Source organism: Callorhinus ursinus, unplaced genomic scaffold (genome assembly GCF_003265705.2).
Source record: "Callorhinus ursinus isolate GAN/ISIS: 27379988/994484 unplaced genomic scaffold, GSC_fseal_2.0 scaffold6, whole genome shotgun sequence".
Classification (NCBI taxonomy): Eukaryota; Metazoa; Chordata; class Mammalia; order Carnivora; family Otariidae; genus Callorhinus; species Callorhinus ursinus.
In genome coordinates this window covers 60450685-60464695 of record NW_027397068.1, presented here as the reverse complement: position 1 = coordinate 60464695, position 14011 = coordinate 60450685, and the positions used below count along the sequence as shown (strand labels likewise).

General features: G+C 40.9%; 1 protein-coding gene across 7 annotated transcripts in view; it reads left to right on the top strand.

Moving 5' to 3' along the window:
* The window catches only part of EPM2A (EPM2A glucan phosphatase, laforin), a 144123-nt gene extending 131963 nt beyond the window's left edge, over nt 1-12160 (top strand). For all 7 annotated transcript variants that reach the window (XM_073894048.1, XM_025866281.2, XM_025866280.2 and 4 more), the window contains one exon: nt 3745-12160. In XM_073894048.1, coding sequence (XP_073750149.1) covers nt 3745-4022 — 278 coding nt within the window. In that variant the 3' untranslated portion in view covers nt 4023-12160. The remainder of the gene's footprint in view (nt 1-3744) is intronic.
* The last annotated feature ends 1851 nt before the right edge of the window (nt 12161-14011 follow it).

Here is a 14011-nt window from a genome sequence, read left to right as displayed (position 1 = left end):
TATCCTCCCGAATATCGCCTCGGATTCACTTCTCCGTATGTCCTACCTTCCAGAAAGTGGTCGCTTTTCTATTCAGAGTGTTGTTGCTATTCTTTTCTTCGATCTCCTGTTGAGTTCGTAGGTGTTCAGAATGGTTTGATCCCTATTCAGCTGAATTCCTGAGACCAGACGAAATCCAGGTCTCCTACTCCTCCTCCATCTTGCTCTGCCCCCATGAAATGTTTTGTTAGACCTGCACAGGTTTGAAAATTTTCAACTTAGCTGTCAACAGTTAAAATTTGGAATATTTTATATAGAAATTCTGGATTTCGGTCTTGCCTTTAGGTATTATCATTTTTATGAATGGAAACTTTTCATCTAATTAAATTCTAAATGGAGCCTAAATAAATGAAACATAAAAAATTAGGGGCTCTTGTTGACACTGTGCAAGCTCTGATTCTGGGTACCCTCTTTTTATTCCTTGGTGGGTTGTGTATTAGCTCAGGCTCTCTAGAATGGGTTTTCTAGCAGAGGCATGTGGCCTACTGGGCACAGAGAGCCCCTCTGGGGCAGGGCAAAGGGGCTTAACCCCCAGGGAAGATGTTGCTCTCACCTGGTCTGAGAGCATCAGTGTGACGGGGTAGGTGGGGGGTGGAGACTGACTAAGAACTCATATTGAGAGCATGGCGGCCAGCAGGTGCCCCTGGCCAGGCAGGTTCGGGAAGGGCATTAGTGTAGTGGTTAAGGCCAGAGGCTTTGGAGTTGGGCCGGCTGGGTTTCAGTGGCCCTAGGGGAATAACCTTGGGCAGATATCCTTGCCTCAGTTCCCTCAGATATAAACTGAGGATAAAAACAGTACCAACCTCATAGTTGTTAAAAGGTGATTGCAAATGAACTATTACCTGCACGGTGCTTAGAACAGCACTTGGCAGGTAGAAAAGACTCAGTAAATGTGAGCTGTCACCAATCAAAGCAAAGTAATTTGTAGTCCCTAGAAATCAAAATAAGCAAGAGCTCCAGTGGCGGTCAGGCTGATCCTGGACCCTGTCCTTGTCCGGCATCCTTTTTATGTTATTGAAGTATTTGTTGACAGTTCTTAAGGGGGTGGCCAAGTGATTCTTGGCCACTGAGGGGTGAAATCTGTGTTTAAACTGGGAGCCTTCTGGAACTTCCCAGAGGCAGCTGTCACTTACCTTCCAGGATCGCATGGTTGAGGTCACAGAATTCCAAGCTCACACCCCTTTTCAAACTTTTCAACTTCTAAACTGTGTGCATGCCTCTTGAAGAATCTTTTACAGATAAAAAGGAAAGGGAGAGATAGTGCATCATTTGGGCCATTTGATGCAGACCCTTCCTCAGGGAATCTCTGGCCAGAGAGCAGGTAGGGGGGAAGGGATCCTGATGGGTCCATGTGAACCCTGGTTTGGGCAGGTCGGTGACACTGAGGCTGCAGAAGCAGAGCCCCGGGGGCTGGGACTCTGCTTCCAGAAGCTCCTACTGCACATGGCCCACTGTGGTCTGTTTGTACACTGGGCATTTAGTGAAACCCCATGTTAAAAATACTTCTCGGAGATAAAAAGTATAGCACAGGGAGTAGAGTCCGTAACCTTGTACTAACGTTGTACGGTGACAGATGGTAACTACCCTTACTGGGCTGGGCGGAGCGTACAGTATAGAATTGTCGGATCACTGTGTCGTACGCCTGACACTATCATTGTATGTCCACTATATTTCAATAAAAAATGTTTTTTCCTGCTCATGTCCTGGAAATGTACATGGTAGGAGGAGAGGCATCTGTCACAGCGAACTTGGCCAGTTATGCCAGCCATGGCAGGAATAACCTGGCTGCCCAGGTTGATTGGTGGTCGTTCCCTTCCCAGCCGGTGTTAGTGGGGCTACACCTCTAACACCCCTTCAGCAGAACAACAGCCTTGCACATGGGCAGGCCTCATCCGTATTGGCAGGATTGCCAACATACTTTGAAAGTTTTGCCTCCTCTGATCTCCCAGCTCAAATGGTGCATCAACTACACGGGACTCTCCCTGGGACAGACAGTGAGACGTCTCTCTAGTGCATAGGACCGTCTACACTTCGTTCCATTTCTGGTGATATTTTACTGCCGCTGAGGGAGTGCCATGAGCAACTGACTGTGTGGCATGCCCATCTAGCCCTACCCTCAGAGTACCCTGAAACCTAGTGAGGAAGAGCAAATCAATGGTAGTTTATGGCTGAGTTTAGACTCTGAGAAATCAAGTGGCACAGGGGAGCTAGTGGGGCTCCCCTTAGCTGCCCTCAGAGATCAGGCAGGGAACGTGAACGTAGGGTGATAGGCAGCAGGGAGAGATGGAGCCTGAGGAATTGCCAAGTGTGTCCTGACTAAAGGCATTCCAATTAAAAATGTCTCTACACTGCCGTGTGGGACCTGTAGCTTGAGATGCCTTGGTAAGACGGATGGATAGAGCACTGGCAGCAAAATTAGAATCTTATCTTGGCTTCCCATGTAGATTTTCTGCTCCTAAGTCAGAGCAGGGTGAACCTGAAGCTAAGGTAGACCCACCCCGGATGGAGTGGTAACTGAGAGGGCCTTCAAACCACGATGGGGCCTTGTAACGTCTGTCCTTCTAAGGTGCTGACGCCTGATTGCCGTGTGTTGTGTGAGCCCTTAAGAGGCACTTGGCATTTTAGAAGAGGATATTTAAAGAGGGAAGTCTCAACTTCCGTGAGTGGCTCTCATGACCTCCTGGCTCCATTCCACCATGGAATTCTAGGCCTCAGGATCTGCAGTAAAATCATTTGAGGGGGGAGTTTTCCCCACCTCTCCTGTCATCCAGTGGGATGGCAATGTGAAGTGCCATTGTGCCCCTGTGTGGTCGAGAGCACAGAGTAGCTAGTGAATGTCAAGTCATGGGTGCATAATCCAGGACTCTCTACAGTTTTCCTCTTTCATCCCCTTTGAAGTAATTTGACCATCGTCCCCACCCTCCACCAAATCCACTAACTGTCTTTGCTCTGAGAACCTGTGTGCAGAAGAAATTCCAGGCATCTTGGCATTTGATGGCTTTAGGAGGATCTCTGCCTCATGAGACAGGAGTCTGGCAGGGCTGAGCAGAGCATTACATATCCTATCAGGGTATAAGTGAGACATTTGATCACCTAATAATCAAAATAGTAGTCATGAGGTAATAATAACCATAATCACAATTGACCAGTAAAGGAGAAATGGAATCATTTCAACACTCACTGTATCATGAAGGAATAAATGAATGATCACATGTGTGTCAATTAATGTTCACCATCCCATTGGCCAAATGAAAATTGGCATATGTTGAGTGAATAAGATTGACTCCTTTAACCAATATGGACTAATTCTGTGTTTTGCATTGATCTTGAAGATCTGTTTGGATTAAAGAAAGTCAGGGTGAAATCCTGTAAATCTCTGCCAAATCTGAGCAAGCCTTTCTAATGGATGTAAAAATCCATTCTTCTGACCATAGGGAACAGTTAACTTTTCTTTGAAAGGAAATGTGCCCTGATGCAGAAGTCCCTCAAAGCAAAAGCCAGGGAAGGTTCAGAGCTGACCCACTGCCTGTGGAGTGTTCTTTCTACTTTATTATTGTCTCACCTTTTCCGTCAAAACAAAGGAATGGAGCAAGCTCTCCTATCCCTGCTCCCCCTGCTGCGCTGACCTCATCGGGCACTGAGGAGTTGTCCTGGGTGCGATATTGGGCTTTCACTATTCATGTGTCTGTGCTTTCTCAATCCCAGGCCGAGTGCAGATGCTGCCCCAGGCGGTCTGTCTCCTGCATGCGCTGCTCGAGAATGGACACACCGTGTACGTTCACTGCAACGCCGGGGTCGGCAGGTCCACTGCGGCCGTCTGCGGCTGGCTCCAGTACGTGATGGGCTGGAATCTGAGGAAGGTGCAGTACTTCCTCATGGCCAGAAGGCCAGCTGTGTACATTGACGAAGACGCCTTGGCCCGGGCAGAAGAAGACTTTTTTCAGAAATTTGGGAAGGTTCGTTCTTCCATATGTGGTGTGTAGGTGGCCCATCTGCCTCCCCAACCTCCCAATTTCCTTAGGAATCCAGTTTCCTTAGGTGATGTTAGTAGAATGACCTAGAAACAAAGATTCCACCAGAACTGAAAAGACCGGTCACTTGGCTTTGCCTGCAGCCTGCCCCCTTTCGTCTGGGGCTGACTTTCTGTTAATGCTTTGGTTGAGTTGTATTTTCTTTGAAGTATTTTTACAGAGGAAGCTGTGACAGACTGACACGTGAGAAAAAGCCACAAGCAAATTGGACTGTGCAGCGTTCTAGCATCGGATGGAAAAGGAAAGTGTGCATTTGCTTTATCGCGGCTTAACGACCGCACCTTCTCGTGGCATCGTAATGTGACCTGTGGAACAAAAGTTGGATCCGTAGATGTGACCACTCGCGTGTTGATGCGTGCACACACACATGCACAGCTTTTCTGCTCAATTGAACTGAAATGATACAAGGAGAGCTGGCCAGTTGCCAAAGAAGGGAATATGGGTAGAAGCGTGGACCATGCCAGAGGAGGAGCTCCCATGACTGAGAAGTGATGGCTTTCTAGACTTGGTGTTGGCATCCTGCTTCCCCAGTGTTTCAGTTGGTTCCAGGGCATGACCTTCTGTACCCACAACCCTGTGTGACAACCACAGTGGAGTTATTGTCTCTTCCTTTGGTTTAATTGAGGCTCAACAAGCATAGACAGCTTGCCCAAGGTCTCATGGCTAGTCAGGGACCAGCTGGTGTTTAAAACCCACGCTTATGTGACTCAGTGCTTTCAACACAACTTGTTGATTTTCTAGCACAGTGTAGTGGATTCTGTTTCTCTCTCTCAGAGTAAGGTCAATTTTTTTGCAACAGTTTCTACAGTGAGAAATGGAATAGCCTTCTGATTAGTTGCCAAGGAATTTAGGAAAGTAGCTCTATTTTGTGCAACCTAATTTAAAACACGGTGGGCTGTCTCACCCCCAAGAGGCCTGAGCCATAGCTCACCGTACCAGAAGAGCCCCAATCCGTAGATAATTGTTACACAGCTTAGGAGTGGTCCTGTTTCAGCCCTCAGTTTAAAACAGTACACAGTTATTGCGCCTCCAGAATATGTAGCTCACTACCCTAGGTTCCATAGGAAATACAAAGATGAACAAGACTCTGCCTTCAAAAAGCTCACAAGCCCAGAAACAGCTCGGTGTTCAATCAGCCATGCCACAGGATTGATCTATGCATGATATACCAGAATAGGGGAAGGAGAAGTACCTTTTATCGGAGAAGTGCCTTGTATGTGCCAGGTGCTTTTCAACTTTAATTGAACCTTCACAGTACCCTACGAGGGCAGTTCATTACCTCTGATATATAGCTGAGAAAACGAAGGCTCAGATAGTTCAGTCGACTGCCCAGGATCACACGGTGAAGAAATAGATGAAATGAGATACAAAGCTAGGTTTGTCTAATTCAACACCCCTGCTTTTTCGATTAAACTGCAATGCCTGCTTATTTTTCTGCTCCTTTTTTTCTTCGTAATTATTTATTGATAGATACAAGAGACTGTGAATTAGGAAGTATGGCGGATAAGGATGACACAAGTTAAGTTCCACTGGAGTTTAGAGGAGGCAGACATGTCTGTACTGTGGGACTCGGGGGGATGGCTTTTGATTTATCAGAGAATGCTAAACAGCTCGCATTTCTCCTGCAAGTTTACCAAGTTAAATTTATAAGCCAGGTTTGAATATTATGAAATCTAGCTCCCTTGCTAAAAATAAGTAGAGATAACTATTATATCCAAGTAACCCATTTATGGTCATAATGTGTTGTGTAAAACTTAATCCTGAAATGGAATATTTCTAACCAATTATGTGTGTGTGTGTGTGTGTGTGTGTGTGTGTGTGTGTGAATTAGTTTAATGCCTAAGAAGTTCAGCTATGTAACCTCCACTATAGAAAGACCTTTCCGGGTGGATTTTCCTTTTTCTTCTGATAGGAAAAATCAGTTTAGGGCTATTAAAGAATGTTTTGGAATAACCTCTCTTGTCCTCAATAAATGGATGGCCATTGTATTTCAAAATTACCTGGAATTTTGCTGAATAAAAGCATTAAAAATGACCTCTGATTATAGGATTAAAACTTTTTTTATTAGTCTGAAATCTAAAAAATTTCCTTGAAAAAACAGTCAGCTGAGCTAAATTGTTTTTCCTTGTGCTCTTATTTTCTTAATCGCTGATGAAAAATGGCAGTTACAGGGCAAAAGGAAGACAAAGGTGAGGGCCCCCGCAAAGAAGTGAGGATGAAAACCTCAAAAGTGTGTCACAGAAAATCAAAGCAGAAATGATGCCATTAGCTGCTTGTCACTGGCATTAACAAAACTTTCCGGTCATAGATTTCTTAAAGGAAATCATGAAATCTCACTCATGGATAAGAAATGTTCAAATAAGTTTGTTTCTTTAAACTTGAATCATGGCCCCTCAAATATTTTGTGTGCAACGTTAGGAAATATCTAGAAAAATAAACACATTCTTTTGATCAACTTAAGGTGTGGGTGAAAGCCATTTGGCTTTGCCTAAGAAATAATGATGAGGGGCACCTGGGTGGCTCAGATGGTTAAGCATCTGCCTTTGGCTCGGGTCCTGATATCAGGGTCCGGGGATTGAGCCCCGAGTCGGGCTCCCGGCTCAGTGGAGAGTCTGCTTCTCCCTCTCCCTCTGCCTCTCCTCTGCTTGTGCTCTCTCTGTCTCTCTGTCTCAAATGAATAAATAAAATCTTAAAAAAAAAATGAGAAAATGTGCTTGGGACCTTGGTAATAAGAGAGTAATGAAAGGCAGGCTCTGAAGACGAGTTAGATGGAAGGAAGAACTTGTCACACAGGAAAAACACCGAGTCAGTGTGTTCAAAAGTTACAACTGAGGATCTTTGCAGATAACCTGGTTAATTCCTTTATTGTACAGGGAGCAAACTGAGCCCCAGAGACACCAAACAACAATCCCTGTAGCAAGAGTTTTACTTGAGGCCCAGAGGGAAAGGAGAAGTGAGGAAGACAGGTCAGGGGATTTATTCAGATTTACTGAGGGGTCCCAGCACAATTCATAAGCGAGAACAGCCAGTACTGGGAGTGGGGAAGAATTGGTGCAAGGATTAATGGAAATTGGAGTAAGTGGAGAAAAAATGTCTAAAATGAGAAAAAGCAAAGGGCAGTGAAATTTCTAAAGGGAGAAAAGGCAGGGGTTCCCTTTCACAAAGACAGTCTTGGGAGATCGAGAAGGAAGGTGTGACCGTAGGAACAGGGTGAGTCAAGGTTACGTTCCCAAGAGACAGGGGCATGCTCTGTAGCCACTGACTTCCCTTTGGGATTAGATTACAGCAGGAAAAAGGAGCAGCTGTAAATAAGTAAAATCTTTAAAAAAAGGTGGGGGTGCGCCTGGGGGGCTCAGTTGGTTAAGCGTGTCTGACTTTGGTTCTGTCATGATCTCGGGGTCCTGGGATCGAGCCAGGTGTTGGAATACTTATCCCCTGAGCATATGAATTGGGTTTTCACATTTAAAAGTAGAATTCTCAAGCAGAAATTTAAATGAGAGAAACTTAAGATGATTGCTATGACAATGTTCAGTGTTTCCAGTTGTATACTTACATCATAAACTCAGAACAAGTTCTTACCTAGTAAAACTTACATTCAGAAATCCATGGGGCGCCTGGGTGGCTCAGATGGTTAAGCGTCTGCCTTCGGCTCAGGTCATGATCCCAGGGTGCTGGGATCGAACCCCACGTTGGGCTCCTGGCTCAGTGGGGAGCCTGCTTCTCCCTCTCCCCCTGTTCATGCGCTCTCTCTCTCTCTCTGTTTCTCTGTGTCTCAAATGAATAAATAAAATCTTTAAAAAGAAAAAATCCAGTACAACTGACATTCAAAACATTTTTTGGTTGAATAATTAGCTGTTTTTTCTCATGTAAGGTCATTCAGAGTGTGGTAAAAATGTATTTGTATATTTCATATCATTGATCTTGTACCAAGGAGCTCTTTTATCACCTTTAAAAGATGTCCTCTTAATCATTTTTGTTTGTTTATCTTTGATTCCTCAGCATTAATTTAGTGTTCATATGAAATATACATTATAGTAGGAATGGAGTAAACAGTTAAACATTGGGCTACTGTAGCTAGAGGATCTGATAGGATTTCCAGGAATCTGTCCATGGGGAAAAGACTTTACACTTAATACAATCTAGAAGTTATCATTAGACCAAAGGACAGAAACCCAAGAATAAATTGCAGACAGCCGAAAGAGTAGTCCAAGGCAGACAGAAAATGTGGGGCTATTCAAATAAAAGGATGAATTCCTATACTGTAATTGTATCAAGCATTATGCCAATATTACTACAGGAAATAATACTTAGCGTTCAGTGAATAGGATTGCTGTCATTTAAAACCTGAATTGTAAACGATTAGTATTAAATGATCTGGCATAGTGTTGGAATGGTATGGATTACAAAGGAGAAATTCAGAAGAAAATGGATGGTGAAAGAATAGATAACCTGACCTTGAACAGAAAAGAGTAGATAATTGTCATTGTCACACCTATCAATGCTTTTATCAGTTCTCAGTGAGAGAAAACTCAGAATTCACTGAATGCAATTTAGTTTGCTTTATATGGTTGTTGAAGAAAATGAAATATATTTTCGTTCAATAGAAATCCTACTGTTGCCTTCTTTTAAAGTTAAATGACAGATCCAAAAGTGGATTTATGGTCCAGACAATTTCAGTGAAGATTTTGTACCCATTGTGGACAAACAAGGTAAGCATCTCCTATTTCTTACAGAATGGTATTCAAACAAAGCTTATATCTACCCAGTACCTCCCAGTTTCTAGGGACTTAGGCCATTTCTGTTTATTGTGATTACTGATGTACTTGAGCTTATTTCTCTTTGCTTAGTTGTTATTTAAAAATTGTTTTTGCTTTTTCTGTTTTTCTCCTGTCTTGTTTTTATTTCTGATTTTAATTATTTCTTTTCTCTTACAAGGAAAGAACTTTGACATTGACTTATAGCCACTGGTCTTTACCTTCCTTCACGTTGACATTATTACAATGATAATTATGGGATGTTTTTGTTATACTTTCTCTTTTCTGTTGTTAGCTTTAAAAGAAAGTCTGTTAGGGATGACAAAGAAAATGTTTGTGAGGACATACTCTTCATTGCCCCACTTAAAATTACCACACCATCCCATTTTTGATTTCTTATGTCTCCCAACTTCCATTATAATTGAGAACTTAAAGCCCAGTCACTCTGAGCATATTATTATCCACCGCTCCCGGGGTTCTGCATCCCCTCATTAGCCACAGCCTTCTTTCCTTTAGTTAGTTCATCCATTAGTACACTTCCAAAAGCTTTCTTTCATGCTAAAATATCTTATCTGCTGGGTAATCCTTCTTACCTTTCTCTTCATTGTTGCAGGTGGATTTCTGTCTTCAAATTTTACATTGTAATTTCCATTCAGATGTCAGGAGGAATAGTGTGTTTGCCATTTTAAATCAGAATTTTCTCAGTCATCATCTATACCATAGTGACACCCAAATCTCAATCTCAATTCTAAAGCTCTTCTTGAGGGCTAGGGCTATATATCAAAATTCTTTTCTAAACATTTTTATTTGGACATCTCCCAGTCAGTATGCCACAAACTGAAGTTTTCTTTCTTTTGCTAAATCTCTCATATTTTTGTTATTGTTGTTGGGCAGACGTGGCAGCACCTTCTCCCCAGCTGCTCAAATCAGAAAACTGAATGTCATTTTTGCCACCTCCTTCCCATCCCCAACCCCTTCTAATCACTCAAGTTCTCTCAATTATACCTCCTACATACCTCTTAAATGTGTTCATTCCTATTAACTCTGACAGTTTATTAAAGGATCCTGACTTATCTTTCTGTTGCTATTCTTCCCCATTTCTGGGCCATTCTTTACATTGCCACCAGAGAAACCATTCTAAAACTCCACTATGATACTATCTCTTCCTTGCTCAACACTTCTCAATGGCTCCTCATTATTCTTGGGAAAAAGTAGAAGAGTTCTTATTGTGAAATACAAGGCACTTTATGATCTAGACCACTCCTTTCCCTCCAGTCTCTCTTGTCATTCCTAAATCCCCCATGAATATTCTTCAGTGATAGCAAATTACTTAAATGCTCTATGACCTTCCTACCCTCTAGTTTTTGCACATACTTTATCCTCTGCTTGGCATCCTCTTTCCCCCCATCTGTGTCTGGCCAGCATTTCAACTCCACCTATGCGTCTCCAAGGTGACCCTCTCTGAGATATCTTCATGAGTCTTCAAGTTTGCTCCTCCCAGGCATTTTCATAGGACCCCATGTTGGCTGCTCTTGAAGCATTTAACACACTGCACTATAACATCTTTAGGGAGGACTTGTAAGTAGTGCTGAACAACATAGGCTTTTGCATACACTCATATTATTTAAGCCAAATACTTCTTTGGATCTTGTGCCCAGATCTAATTTATATTTTATCTAAGAGAAATGTGAGGAATACATTTCATGAAAACTTTTTTAAAATGCAAGTTAATGATTGGGGTACTTTATTTAATGAAAATACTATCAAAGGCTTGCTTTTGTTCTTTTTTTGTGTGTTAAGCATTTTAATAACTATTTGTCTATATACTACTAGTATTTAATGATATTAAATCACAACAAATATCATATATCAACCTCCGAAAGCCATAAAATACTCTATTGCATTTTCAACCCAATCTCTGGCTGACAGTTGCGTGTATTCAGTTCCTCTTGGTTTGCCATCATAGGCTAATACTGATGGCCTTCCGAAAAGAACATTCTTAGGAAATGCATTACTATATGCACTAAGAATATTGTTGCTTGTATTACATTGCACAGTATTCTCCCAGTGAGTGAGCTCACAGAAGAAATTTCCTTCTGGTCAAGGAATTAAGCACAGTTGTTATTTTCCTGAGCAATAAAAAACAATACTTTATGCAACTGTGAAGCTTACTAATAATTAGGTTTTCCTTTTCTCAGTAACAATTAGGATTATGTAGTATAAGTTTTTGAACTAACTTTACTCCTGGGCCTGCCTTGTATTTCTACCCATGTTTACCCCATTGCCTCATTTTCTTATTTCAAATTTTATTTTCATTTTGCTGTATTGTTTGATCCATTATGAAATGTCATATTTAATTCCTTTAGGGGAAAGGTACAAATCAATACACAAATAAAATTGTTGCCATGCAATCTATAGATTCAGTACAGTTTCTCTCAAAATACCGATAGTATTTTTCACAGAACTAGAACAAATAATCCTAAAATTTGTATGGAACCACAAAAGACCCCATATAGCCAAAGAAGTCTTGAGAAAGAAGAACACAGCTAGAGGGATCACAATCGCGGATATTAAGATATATGCAAAGCTGTTGTAATCAAAATATTATGATAATGGCACAAAAATAGGCACATAGGTCAATGAATAGTATAGAGACCCCAGAAACAAACCCATGTTTATATGGTCAGTTAATCTATGACAAAGGTAAGAATATACAAGGGGGGAAAACAGTCTTTACAAATAAATTGTATTGGGAAAACTGGACAGCTATGTGTGAAGAATGAAACTGAACCACTTTCTAACACCATACAAAATAATAAACTCAAAGGTGATTAAAGACCTAAACATGAAACCATAAAACTCCTAAAAGAAAGCATAGGCAGTAATTTCTTTGACATCCGCCATAGGAACATTTTTCTGGATGTCTCCTCAGGCAAGAGAAAAGCAAAAATAAACTGTTGGGATTACAACAAAATAAAAAGCTTTTTCACAGCAAAGAAAACCACCAACAAATGAAAAGGCAACCTACTGACTGGGAGAGAATAATTTGCAAATGATATATCTGATAAGGGGTTAACATCCCAAATATATAGAGAGCTTATATAACTCAACACTAAAAAACTGAACAACCAATTTTAAAAAGTGGGCAGACAACCTGAGTAGACATTCTTTCAAAGAAGACATACAAATGGCCAAAAGACACATGAAAAGATGCTTAACATCACTAATCATCAGGGAAATGCAAATCAAAACTACAATGCGATGTTGTTTCACACCAGTCAGAACGGCTAAAATCAAAATGACAAGAAATAACAAGTGTTGTCAAGGATGTGGAGAAAAGGGCGCCTGGGTGGCTCAGTTGGTTAAGCGACTGCCTTCGGCTCAGGTCATGATCCTGGAGTCCCGGGATCGAGTCCCGCATCGGGCTCCCTGCTCAGCAGGGAGTCTGCCTCTCCCTCTGACCCTCTTCCCTCTCATGCTCTCTATCTCTCATTCTCTCCTTCTCAAATAAATAAATAAAATCTTTAAAAAAAAAAAAAAAGGATGTGGAGAAAAGGGAACATTTGTGTACTCTTGGTGGGAATATAAATTGGTGCAGTCACCATGGAAAACAGTATGGAGGTTCCTCAAAAAACTAAAAATAGAAATGCCATATGATCCAGTAATGCCATGACTGGGTATTTACCCAAAGAAACCAAAAACACTAATTCAAAAAGATATATGCACCCCTGTGTTTACTGCAGCCTTATTTTCAATAGCCAAGATATAAAAGTGACCTAAGTGTCCATCGATGGATGTATGGATGAAGAAGATGTGGTATACATACAGATTGGAATATTACTCAACCAGAAAAAAAGAATGAGATCTTACCATTTATGACAACATGGACGGACCCAGAGGATATAATGTTAAGTGAAATAAGTCAGAGAAAGGCACATACCATATGATTTCACTTATATATGGAATCTAAAGAACCCAAAACAAATGAACAAAGCAACAGAAACAGACTCATAAATAGAACAAACTGATGGTTGCCAGAAGGGAGGGGTGATCTCTGAAACTAATATTTCACTGTATGTTAATTAACTGGAATTTAAATAAAAACTTAAAAAAAAGAAGGGGGGATGGGCGATGGGTAAAATAGGTAAGGGGGGGTTCCAGTCATAAAATAAATAAGTCATGAGGATGGAAAGTACAACCTAAGCAATATAGTCAATAACATTGTGATCATGTTGAATGGTGACAGATGGTAACTATGTTTATTGTGGTGAGCATTGCATAATGGATAGAATTGTCAAGTCACTATGTTGTGCCCCTGAAACTAATATAACATTGTATGTCAACTATATTTTAATAATAAAAATTTAAAAAATCAAAGAAATAACCAAGAGACAAACACTATTAACATTTTGTCGTATTCTCTCCAACCCTTTGTTTCTATCTGTGGGTGTGGATATATGTATATTTTGCAATATCAAAGTGATATTTTATATAAGAAATAATGCCATGTTGAAGCACTTGCACCACAGAGAGGCTGACATGAATACTGTTGGTATAAATGTCAAAAAAAGGTGAAATGTCATAAATGTTTCAGGGTAAAATTCTAACTTTTGGAAATGAAGATATTCTGAAAATAGTATAGTCCTTTATCCTTCACCTCATGGACACAGATGTCAGAGCATTTTCTCAAACCTACAGAATGTCTCCATACTTACGTGTTAATTTGATTGATAGATGCATTCTCATGACTCAGCAAGAATGAACTAGAATTTAGGTCATCGTCCTAAGTTTCCTGCACATCTAGAATTTTACAGATGGAGGAATGTGTTTTCCTTTTCTTTTTCTAACTAATCCAACAATTTGTCTAGTCTCTGTAATTTCTCTTATAGTCAGTGGAGTAAATAATCTGTCGTGACCACTTGTTCGCCCTGCATATATACTGTTGAGCATATAAACATCTGCGGTCCTCAGAAAGTCATACATAAAGCCCACAACTAAAAGACTAGGTAAACTTAAAGACCTGTTATATTTTAGGTGTCTGAGAAGTGGAATTCTCTCATCCAGAGAAAATTGCAGACTTCGTAGTCAGTGTCAATACATTATCAGTATTCCCTTTTAAAGTTAGCACCAAGTTTTAATTTTTTGCCAATTTATAGTATATTATTTTCTCCAAGGATAAGCAAAATT